The sequence below is a fragment of the Gavialis gangeticus genome, unplaced genomic scaffold (genome assembly GCF_001723915.1).
Source record: "Gavialis gangeticus isolate Ggan-Ray unplaced genomic scaffold, GavGan_comp1, whole genome shotgun sequence".
Classification (NCBI taxonomy): domain Eukaryota; kingdom Metazoa; phylum Chordata; order Crocodylia; family Gavialidae; genus Gavialis; species Gavialis gangeticus.
This window is the reverse complement of record NW_017729004.1, coordinates 30554814-30566964: the sequence shown is the minus strand read 5'-3', so window position 1 is coordinate 30566964 and position 12151 is coordinate 30554814. Positions and strand designations below refer to the sequence as shown.

The window sequence follows — 12151 nt, the reverse complement described above, 5'->3', positions numbered from 1 at the left end:
GAGCCACTGCTCCGCCCAGCTCTGCAGGGCTCCCCAAATGCCCCAATTCCCACCTCCCTAGGGACAGCTCTGCATGCAGCCCTCAAACTCATTAAGCTCACCAAAACTCATTAAGTGGCCCTCCGGCCGAAACAACTGCCCATCCCTGAATTATATTAACATCTGAAGATTACAGAGTGCCAATGGTGATATATGGACTTTAACCGTATTGGCTACAACACAATCTAATCAACCTCTTTCCCTAAAAGATGCTTATTTGATTTGAAAAACAGTTCTCTACTGTAAAGGTTAAGCAAGCACAACGGGGCCATCACCACGATGATCAACTGAAAATAGGAGACGCTTTCAGGAAAAATCTAAATAATAAAATAACCTGCAGCTAACGAAATTAATGTAAGTTTACAATATACATGACAACTTCAGTGATCAGAGTTTAATTCATTATTACCAAGAATAAAAGTAACTATGATCTTACTTAGAAGTTGCTTGGTAGATGAAGTTGCAATTTTCCAGTTGGTCTAATAAAAGGTATCATTTTGGAATGAAGAGTTCTAGTTTTTTGTATATTTAGAGAATGCATTATTTTTAGTTATGTCTTATTAACATGAGTTAAAGATATGTGGCCCATTTTCATTTTAAAATCTGCAAAAACTTTTTTCTGATGAGGAGAAAGTCCCTTTTACAGTCTGAGTTTTAACAATAATGGCTGTGTAGCCGGCTGCATGCCTCAGGGGTTGCACAGCTGAAAACGGACACAGAGTAATCGTAAGCCTGCCTCAAGGGACTGGGCTAGCTGATGATAACTGGATGGAGTTAAAAAGCTCCAAGAGGGAGAGGTACAAGAACAGGGACAGGGAGGGAGAGTTGTCAGGCCAGTGGCTGCAACACTGGCCCAGAGCATTTTTTCTGGGTCTGGGAAAAGAACCAAGGGCTGCGAGGCTGAAAGCAGAAGTATCACATGAGGGAACTCAGTCCAGAGGGAGAGAAGGAAGGCTGTGGTGCTGCGAGAGCAGCAGAGCAGAGTCACCTTCTCAGGGTCTGGAAGAAGGCCCAGGATTGCAAGTTATCCCTGGTTTATGTTTGTTCACTGATTTGAGGATTTATGTTTGTGGTGTTTCCTGTGAGGTAAGAGTGCCCAGGAAAATAAGGGACTGAGCTGGGTAATCCCCAACCCACTAAAGGCTGGTTAAAATAATGTTTTCCTTCATACATACCTTTTTGTGAGTACTTAAATTTCTGGATTTTTTGTTTTGTTTTAATGCAACTAGAGCTCCATTGATCTGAGGTTTAAGTGCGGTATTTTATTACTAAACAAACTCTATTACGCTCAGATGAAAAAAGGATGATATATTTTGGAGTGTAGTGTTTTTATGTTTCATTATGCAATGTTACCTTATCAAGGGCACTCATAAAATGTTGATCACCGTTCAGAACAGTGTTGATGAGTTGAACAAATTTACTGTGTACTTCCAAAACTGACTCCACAAACTGAGTTGGCATCTAGAAGGTATAAAATACAGAAAGCATACAACTGAAAATGCAATATTTATATGGAAATGTAAAAATGTGTATACATATAAACATGTTTCTCCACTATTTTAAAAAGCTACTAATAACTAGGTCTTAAGAATGCTATTTCAATCTAAAGAGATGCACCCCATCAAACTGCTGATTTTTGAGCATGTTTTGCAAATGAGATGTTCTTAAGCTCCCCTCCCCATTCAACACTTTTTCAAAATTAAGTTTATAAGTACCTACGAGGTTCTCAACTATCTAAATGTTTCCTCTATACTCTCAAATTCCTGTATAGTACTTTCAAGAAAAGTTTAACATGATGTCAGATGCAAAATTCATGAGGTACAACAGTTACTAAATGAAGTAACTTTTATGTCTTCTTGAAGTTTGTATCTGCGTATTGACTCTTGTGGGAGTGAAAAACACCTGCATGAATCCTTTGATTTTATATACATGAGGAAATTACTGTACAGTAAGCTACAGTGTGCTTTTACAGAGTAAACAAGGGTCTTTGGGTAAATCTGATATCTTTTATTAGACCAATTCAAAATAATGGGAAAAGATCTTTGCAAAGTTCAAAAGAAGAATTTTTTCAACTATTTGAGTTGGTCTAATAAAAGATATCACATTTATCCAAAGAACCTTGTCTGCCTATGTCCTTCAGACCAACAAGGCTACAACCTAAACCCCTTTACAGAGTAATAATTCCCTGCGATGACAAAATCTGAGAAATATGGACCAGGAGTTCTAATTAACGGATTGCAGGAACTGTCCTCCATCAGATCAAGAGGTCAAGTTGAGAAAAGTGTAGTACAAATGTATGTACAAAGTAGGGCCAAATGGGCCCCTGGGGCCAAATGTGTGTATAGAGCAGCCCCCAGGCCAAATGTAGCCTGCAGAGCCTTAGTAGCTGGCTCACAGGGCTCCCCCAAAGTTGGGAAATTTGGCAGCAGGAGAGAAGTGGCAGTTCATACTGCCACCACCCACCCCTGCTGCCAAAATCCCAAGCTCAGTACGGCAGATCAAAGCCAGGTCACAACCCTCACCTCCACATGGCCAGATTAGGGCCAGTCCAAGCCACCTTTCCTGGCATGGCTGGATTGGGTTGGGCTGCTCCCTCTTCTCCCCATGCAGCCAGGCCATGCCACCTTCCCCTGCGTGGCCCTACCTCCTTCTTCCTTCACAGGGCTGGGCAACACCACCATATTTACCATATTTTCCTCAAATATTGATTTAAAAAACAGGAAGGAACTGGGCACCAGACTGGGTCCGGCAGCTGGATCTGGCCCACGGAGGGACTGGGCATTGCCCATCTAGCCCTACACACAAAAAGGTTGAGCACCACTAGTATAGAGAAATACAGGCGCAAGTCCTGCTTTAATAGAACAGTAGTGCCAAAGGCGCATTCCATAAGTGGAGTTATAATGTAAGCAATTCAATGAAACCTGAACAAATTAGATCAGGATAAGGAAAAAAAAAAAAACCTTAACAGAACAGCTGAGTAGAAAGTAGTCTCAGAAATTCTGATGCTAGCATACAATTGTGAAGCAACTAATAAAAAAAATGCTACACTGAAACCAGCATAGGATGCTCATGTTTCCAAATAAATAACATATCATTAAACTAAGTAATATTCTTGGTTCCTAATGTACCCCAAACAGTCAACTGGCTACTGACCAGACCAAAACTGAACAAAAACATACCTTTTAATATACTCACTGACAGAACCGCTTTTGTCATGCTGACTTTACACAAAAACCTCAATTTGGTTCAACCAGAAGAAATTCCAAAAGTTTGGCTCCCATGAACCAATGTACTGTATACCTAAGACTGCTTGTCAGAAGCCACAGTTTGTGTACAACATACCGAAATCTTTTTTATATAAACGGGATTAATGAAAAAGCATTTTGTAATCAAGATAATGACAGTGATATCTCTATTACAATTGATATCTCTATTACAATTTCTGGTTTATAGGCATTAAAGCAGGCTACAGAAAAACGTTCGTTCCTAATTAAAGGATCAGATAGGTTAATTTAGCTGCCTAAAGAACTCACATTTTCCTGAGAAAGATTGCTGGTTGCTCTAAGGCCCTCATCATGGATATGGTTTTGTAGTTCCTGAATCATATGAGGTAAACCACTTGACACAGCTCGAAGAAGGGTGTACATATTTGCCATGTCTACAATAAAGATTACATATATATTTACAAGATATATTTAAAAAACACCACAATCCTACTTTATGAACATTTACATAAAAACATGACTTTTCAGAACTAATCAGAGATTAAAATAAGACTGCCCCTGCCTTGAAAATGCTGCAGCATACTGTATTTTCTTGCATACAACTCAACCCAAAGAAGACACACACTTTGTTTTTGAAAGGCAGAATGAAGAAAAAGAGGTTCTTTCCTTGAAAATACAAGTACCAAATTTTCTAGGGAAAACACAGACATCTACCAAAGTGGGAGAGGGGGTGGGAAGGTGTGGAGCAAAACACTGCGACTGCTGTTAATCCCCAAAGACACCAGAAGTCCTGCTGGCTGAGCCAAGCTACCTAACTCCTCTTCTTTTCTCAAGCTGAGCTGGGTGAGAAGACAGTTATGCCTGCCAGGTCAGCTGAGGGTTTGATCCAAGCCAGCAGCACCTGCTGAATCAGGGCTCACTTTGCTGATTCAGCAGGAGCCTGCACCCCAGCACCTGGGGCTTGGCTCCACTTCAGAAATGCAGCAGAGCCAAGCCCCAGATGCCAGGGCAGTGGCTCCTGTTTGAGTCAGCAGCATAAGCCTCTGCCACAGGAAAGGTGAAGTAACAGCATATGGGCAACAGAGCCAGCACGCAGGGATAACACGAGTATTGTTCACAGCCAGCAGGCAGGGAACCCCATGTGCTCACTATGCTGCCCCCATGCAAAACAGAGCATTACTTTCTCCTTCCCTTGGCAAGGCGTGTGATGCAGAAGCTGCTATTACTATATTTCCTCACTTAGCATGGGCACTCCAATTTCTAGAAGGTGATTTTTAGAAAACTGTTATATGTGAGAAAATATGGTAAACCATTCAGCCATTGAACAAAAGATGATAAAAACAGGAAGGAACTGTAAAAGGACAGACAAGCATCACTTTTCACCTGATAATTCACTGGGTTGTGACCATGTCTTTCCAATACCTCTTAATGGAAAAAGTTTCACTTGGAAGGAGACTGATGGAGGCAGCCAAGTATGAAAAAAAACAAACCAATATGCTAACTACTTCCTCTCTTCCATCTCCCTAGATCACCATATGACAGCAGGCAGCAGTTAGCCACTCTGGAACAGGAAAGAATTTTGCTGTCCATTTTCAGATTTATTTCAATTTGGTCAAACCAGTTTGAACTCTCTCTCAGATTAGAAAATTTGTAGGCATGATTCACCATCTGACAGTAAAAGGAAACTATTATCTAATAGAAAAACTTAGAAGAAGTTGATATGGGAAATCAAACAATGAGTTCTACCCCTGAATAAGTAGAACTTCAAGTGTTTGTAATAGGAATACTGTGTTTTCCCCCTGTCATCTTGGATAGAGTCATTATAAGGTAGTGTTTAGGAACACAAACAACTACATAAAAACTCATATCTGAAGCTCAGACAGACTTATATTGCATTGTTTTTTACTAGAATATTGCTTGAGAAATGCAATCAACTCAAATCCAGGAACAGGTTGATGGAGGACATCTCCTATTTATAGATTTCTATCAGCATCTACCTAGGACCCAGACAGGCTGTCTTTGGTTTCCATAACCCATCCTTCAGTTTCCGAAGTTTGACAGGTGTCCAAATTAGTGGTGCTCAACCTCTGGCCCACAGACCAAATCCACAGAGCCACAGCAATTAATGCTGTCACCACTCCCAACCCACCAAATTTCCTGACCCATGGAAAGCCCCGTGGACTGGATGACAGTGCCCCATGTGCTGAACTGCATCAGCATGCAGGGATGCTTCACAGCCAGATCCAGTGTGAGAGGCTGGGTCAGCGTGAAGGGTTAATGCAGCTGGATTAAGCATGGGTGGACAGGGCTGGCAAGCTGGGTTGTTTTACAGCTAGATCCAGTATACAGGCCTGGGCCAGCACAGTGTTGCTTTATGGCCAGATCCCTCACTGGATCTTGCCCTCAGGCTGGCTCCACGCCATTCATCTGGCACGAAGGGCCAAAAGGTTGAGCATCACTGGTCTAAATTAACAGTCTTTTACAAAGGCAAACAAGAGATCTCTCTGCCTCTGGATAAACAACCATCAACTGCAAGTCAGAGGATCTTCTAGAACAGGGAACATTTCTCCCTCAAGTGCTCCACTGCATTCTGCTTCTACAAGGCGCCAGCGATCTGCTGCATCAGTTACGCATCTCATTAGTGGGAAATACAGGAGAAATAGAGTTTATTAGGAGGGAGGCTAAGCCTTATTAATAATCTACTAAAAGAGCAATAGGATTTCTTTTCTATTTTTTGGCTGCACTGAAAAATGTTCTTAGGTGCTGTTTCTTGTCAGTGTCTTTCTGCAAGGTTGTGAGTGTTAAGGCAAACTAGCAGTGGACATGATATACCTTGACTTTAACAAGGCTTTTGGTATGGTCTACCACAACACTCTCACACGCAAGCTAAGGAAGTATAGCGTGGATGAATGGACTGTAAGGTGGACAGAAAACTGGCTGGATTGTTGGGCTCGAAAGTTAGCAATCATTCAATGGCTCAATATGTAGCTGGCAGCTGATCTCAGGTGGATTGCCCCAAGGGTCAGTCCTGGGGCCGGTTTTGTTCAATACCTGGAAGATGGCATGGAGTGCTCCCTCTGCATGTTTGCAAATGACACCAACCTAGGAGGAGTAGTAGATACACTGAAGAGTAGAGCTAAGACTCAGAGAGACCTTCACAAATTGGGGATTTGAAGTAAAAATCTCACAAAGTTCAATAAGGACAAGTGCAAAGTCCTGAACTTAGGACAGAACAATCCCATGCACTGGTATGGTCTGAGGACTGACTGGCTAAGCAGCAGTTTTGTCAATGAGGACTTGGGGGTTACAGGGACCAGTAAGCTGGATATAAGCCAACAATGTGCCCTTGCTGCACAGAAGGTTAATGGCATACTGTGTTGCATTAGTAGGAGCATTGCCAGCAGACTGAAGGATTATTCCCCTCCAGGTGATTATTCCCCTCTATTCAGCACTGGTGAGACCACATCTAGACATCTGGAGTACTGTGTCCAGTTTTGGGCCCCCATTACAGAAAGGATGCTGACAGATTGGAAAGAGTCCAGCAGAGAGCAACAAAAATAGTTAAGAGGCCGGGGTACATGACTAATAGGGAGAGACTGAAGGAACTAGGTTTATTTAATCTGGAAAAGAAAAAAAACTGAGGCTGTGGTCACACGAGTGTGGATGTTTGTTTCCCCAGGGACAAGAAGCAGTGGCACACCTTGCACTGCTGCTTCTTGTCCCCAGGGAACGCCTGTGCCATGCACCCTCTGCTGCGTGGCAGGTTACCCCGGGTGGGGTAGGGGAGGCTGGGGCCAGCACTGGCCTGGCTTCAGCAGTCTTACCTGGGTTCCTGGGACCCTCCTGGGGCTGCAGTAGCAGCCATCCTGTCACTCAGAGTCTGGCCAGCAGCTGAAGTGTGGCTCTAGCCAGCCAGGCTCTAGTTTTGGATGTGCTGCCCCCACATGTGCCACTCCAGTTTTCTATTTGCCTAGGTTTTTTGATTCTGGGATCTCCTGGGGTCAACCCCCCACAAACTGTTACATTGCAGTGTGGAGAACACCTGAATGTGCGGTATGTGACGCCACAGAGATGTCTGCAGCACCACATACCGAATGGCTGTACTCATGTGGACATGGTCTGAGAGGGGATTTAATAGCAGCCTGCAACTACCTGAAGGGTGGTTCCAAAGAAGATGGAGCTAGACTGTTTTCAGTGATGGCAGATGAAAGCATAAACAATAATAGTCCCAAGTTGCAGCAAGGGATGTTTAGATTAGAGATTAGGCAGAATTCTCATAGATTTCATAGATACTAGGGCTGGAAAGGACCTTGTAAAATCATCGGGTCCAGGACCAAGCCCACACGGCAGGAAGTAGAGGTGCACCAATACACCGGTCAGATCAGCACTGATATAAAGAAAATTTGCTGTATCAGATATCAGGCCCAATAATTTGGCCAATAAATGCTCATGCTGCATGCTGCATGCTGCATGCAGCATCAGCACAGCACTCAGGCAGCCAGGAGCAGAGCCAGCAGCATGGAGAGCTACCTCCAGCTGGTCAGTCCGGTGTGGTAGAAGGGGAGAGGGGAGGGAAGGGACATGGAGGGGAAGACCAACACCTCCCCATGGTGAGGGAGGGGCAGGGGCAGCGGCGTGGGGGAGGTAGCTCCTGCCACTGTTTGCACCCCAGAAGGGTGGGGGTGTGCACCCACTGGATCTGCGTGGGGCAGGGCAGGCTGCAGCCTGGGTTGCGTGGGGCTCTTCTCATTGGGGGCTGGGCTTGGAGCAACCGCCAGCAGCACTAGGATGATGCTGCATCCACCCCAAATTTCGCCACTGTTCCGCTCCCAGCACTGCCACCACCAGCCCAGCTCTTCCAGGCACATGGGTGGAGGCGGGGCATTGAGCTGGAGCAGCACTGAGGGGGCAACAGCAGTGCTGGAAGTGGAGAGGTGGCAAAATTTGAGATGGATGCAGCATCCTCCCAGCGCTGCTGGTGCACACTCTGAGACCAGCTCTCACCGAGAAGAGCCTTGCGCAGCCCCAGCTGCAGCCTGCCCCGCCCCATGCAGATCTGAGGGGGCAGAGCCCCACCTGCCCTTCCAGGGTGCAAGCAGTAGCAGGACCTGCCCCAACCCGGGCAGCACCTGCCTCTGCCTCCTCCCTCACTGCAGGGGTCACTGGCCTGTCCCCACTTCCCCTCCAGACATTTGGGAAGAATGATGTGAGCCTTCTCTTTCAGGCACTTTACCAAGGAAATTAGGATCATAGGTAACAGAATAGATATGCAGCATAAGTGTCAGTTCCAGTGAGTTCAGCTATGCACATTTTATATCTGGATTCATAGCATATAAGGCCTTTCTCTTGAAGAGTGACAAATTCAGAAAGATTTTCTGAGGAGCTTCTTTAGCTAAAGCAAATCTATATTGCCCTTGCCCTTGGTTGTTGTCCTGGATCACTCTGTTTATGGATTATGTCTGGTGCCAACGTTTTATCTAACCTGATTAACATTTGCAGAGCTGAGAAGGTTTACCTCATTATTTGCACTCTCCAGGAAGCTTTTATTTCACAAAGTTAATGGGCACAGGAGGAATTTATGGTCTATGCCCTGACAGCTAAATGGGATACCAAGTAAGCTTCCAATCTTTAAAGTTTAGTGACTCTCAAGCATATCCATTTTAGACCATTTGAGGTCTTCTATTTCCATAATGAGGACTACAGTACTGCAAATGGTATGGACCACTTGCACATTATTTTTCAGCAACTGCACTTTTTTTTGAATGTGGTCAAGTACATGGACCTACTTCTGATAAATGATACCCATACATCCTATCTGAGCCAGCATTTGCTTTAGTGATGTGTCCTTTCATTTTCAGCATTCTGTCTGAACAGGGTGGAAATTACTTATTACATCAAGATGGTCCAGAGTATGGAATATGCAAAACACACACTTTCTGGGCACTGATAAAAACCTAAGGATTTAGGCAGTTACAGGTTGCATCTTAAAACTTATTATGCCAAACATGAGGAGCTTGTTATCACCATTCATCTAAATACCTCTCTCTAACTAGGCTTTCTCTTAGAGAAGCATCAGTGACCACCATCAGCTTCAAAAGGTTTTTGGGTCATTACAAACTTAAAAGGGCAATAACACTGAAAATGTTAAAGTCTTTATGGCAAATCTGAATTTTGATGGTGACAAGTAATAACAGGTATGTGTGGAAACATAACTTAAAGATATCTAGAGAAAAGATAATTTCTGAGAAATAAGCAAAGGAAGTTTGACAATGATGTTTTTATGTCATGTGACTAAACGGGTTTGGTTATTTGAGGGTGGGGGGGGGGAGGGGAGATCTTCTCTACTTATTTAGAACAGTGGACAGTAAACAGGATATTTATCCCAAAGCAGTTTTTCTCTAAGCACAGGAAACACTGTCTTTATAGAAAAGATTAAAATTCTGCATGACTCTTAGGAAGCAAAAAGCTCTGGGCATTTGCATATGGTTCAAACTCTTAAAGTATCTTGCATATTTTATCATGAGGACAGATTTAAGATGATAAATATCTCCCCCTATGAGAACAACATGCATCTTTCCAGGAGAAAGTGTGGCAAGTGAGTGTCCTGCCACAGAATAGGATCATGGCAAAGAGTTGTGGGCTGCTAATAATTTTGTGGAGAGACACGAAATATAAGGTATAGTACAACAGCTAGACTCTGCAGGAGGGAACCAAAACGCTTTACAATACTGACTGGTCAAAAGCTGCTTGCTAATCTGGAGATCTAGGAAAACAAAGCTGGTCAATTACAGTGGCTCCTGAAAAGGGAAAAATAAATATAATATAATCATACACTTATATGATCAGTACTATATGGTCAATTTATATAGACAATGAATATTAAGATCTTTTAAGCAAAGAAAAAGGGGGACAAATGTTAGGAGAATATTGCCCAAAAAAGCAGTCTAAAATGTTGAACACATAAAAAGCTAGGTTTTGAGTTAAAACATACTGGATGAGAGCAAGGAAGCCTTATATCAGGGGTGCTGAACATAAAGCTCATAGGCTGAATCCGGCCCACGGAGCCCTATGAACTGGCCTATGGGTTGCTGTACTGACCCCACACACTGGCCCTGGCTCCATGTGCTGCATGTGGCCTGTAGGCTAGACCCAATGCCATGTGCCCTAAGTATAGCACACGGAAGGAAAGGGAGAGGGTCCTGGGCATATGCTGCATGTCGCACTCCATGGACTGGCTCTGCACACTGGCTCCAGGGCCATTTGGGATTGGGTCATGCTGAAGCCAACTCACAGGGCCAGTCCAGCAAGGTGCTCCATGCACCCCATGCTGGCCCATCCAGCCCTGTGTTGCATGCAGTGCACAGGGTCCCGGGGTTTGCTGTGCATACAGGAGCCAGCATGTGGTGTGACACAATGGGCTCATGGCACAGGCTGCATGCAGCACCCCAGCCTGATCTCCTGTGCTGACTGCAATGTCAGGTTCAGCCTGTGAAGCATGAGCAGCGCATGCCCTCTGCTGGCCCTGAATGCACTGTGGGGTCAGTCCCAGTCCAATCTATAGACCAGGACTGCATGAGTTTGACATCTCTGCTTTACATCAGAGAAGGTATTTCTCATCTATGGAATACCATTTACTTTTTACATATATTCTATTAACATAGTTGGCTGAAAACTAACTGCATAAGAAATTTCTCAACAACACAATGAAACTAACATTTACTGTGCAAAACAAACACCAGCAGATCATTTAATATTTGAAAAGGACACTTTTGTTGTGTTTTTCATATTCAGTGAGACTTACCACTTCTTTTCTCCTGTCTGATGATATTATGACATTCTGCATGTAGAAACTGCAAGTGATCTGCCACCATTCGCTGTTGGCATTCATGTATCACTTTGCCATATGAGCTGGGATGTAAGTATTTCCGACATCGCATTTCTTCATCTTTTAATCTACCTAAAACCTATGGCCAAGTTTTCAAGTTATAGAACAGATAAAATACTGCAGGGCAGTTTAGGACAAAAAAGGAGAACATGTCACTCCTGTCTACCAAAATTTTAATTTGGGCATCCTCTTCAGCTTGGACTTCTCTAAGTGCTCACATCCAAGCTATACCAGAATTACTATTTGACTAGGAGTCAAAGTCATGCATCAATCAAGATGTTCTACTGCTTCACAAAATTTATGATTTAAAAATTTGCTGACTTCTTCTAAACTAAGTACCTTTGCTACCCACTCACACAGCTAAAACTCCCATCCAAGCTCCAGTCATCCCATGGTTTCATTACTTTAACAGGTGGATTAAAAGAAAATAAATGGGGGAAATAAGCAGGGGATTACCAGAAAACCTTGTTGGGCCTTGTTTATCTTAATAGGGAGAAGTCATTATGAACCAGCAGCCTTACAGTTATCAAGTTGATGGAAGGGTGGTGATGAGATAGCTTTGCAGATATTTACAGGAGCTCCTCCCAACTATACAAAATTCTATAGGGGAAAAAAAGTACTTGTTTAAAAATTTAACAAGCAGGCAATAAAGCTGGCATCAGAAATGGGCTAAGATATCTTGACAGTAAGTGGGTGATGATCAATAGGGTGAGAATAGATCATAGGAAGACCATTACCAATCTGCATGAAAAGAGAAGACAAATAGCTTATGCTTGATGTAGCGGGGATGCAGATAGGGGCGTGATGTAATTGAGGCCACGAGTAAGGACATTTGCAGCAGGATCTTGAAGGGAACTGAGCAGGTAAAATCTGAATTTATCAAACCCTATATTCACCTTACCTATCATCTCTCACTGGAGCTGATGTCTTGATAGTCAATGTCAGTGTACAAGCATGGAAAAAAAAGAGCATAAAGGTTTTTTTTTTTTTTTTTGGAAAAAAC

General features: G+C 43.5%; 1 protein-coding gene across 3 annotated transcripts in view; it reads right to left on the bottom strand.

Annotated features, from left to right (window-relative positions):
- Window positions 1–12151, bottom strand: part of CUL2 (cullin 2) — a 138794-nt gene that overhangs the window by 33857 nt on the left and 92786 nt on the right. For all 3 annotated transcript variants that reach the window (XR_002095795.1, XM_019508194.1, XM_019508196.1), the window contains 3 exons: window positions 11065–11227; window positions 3573–3697; window positions 1393–1500 (listed from right to left, as the gene is read on the bottom strand). Coding sequence is in view for 2 of the 3 variants with exons in the window: in XM_019508194.1 (XP_019363739.1) it covers window positions 1393–1500; window positions 3573–3697; window positions 11065–11227 (396 nt within the window). In the remaining variant the exon portion in view is untranslated. The remainder of the gene's footprint in view (window positions 1–1392; window positions 1501–3572; window positions 3698–11064; window positions 11228–12151) is intronic.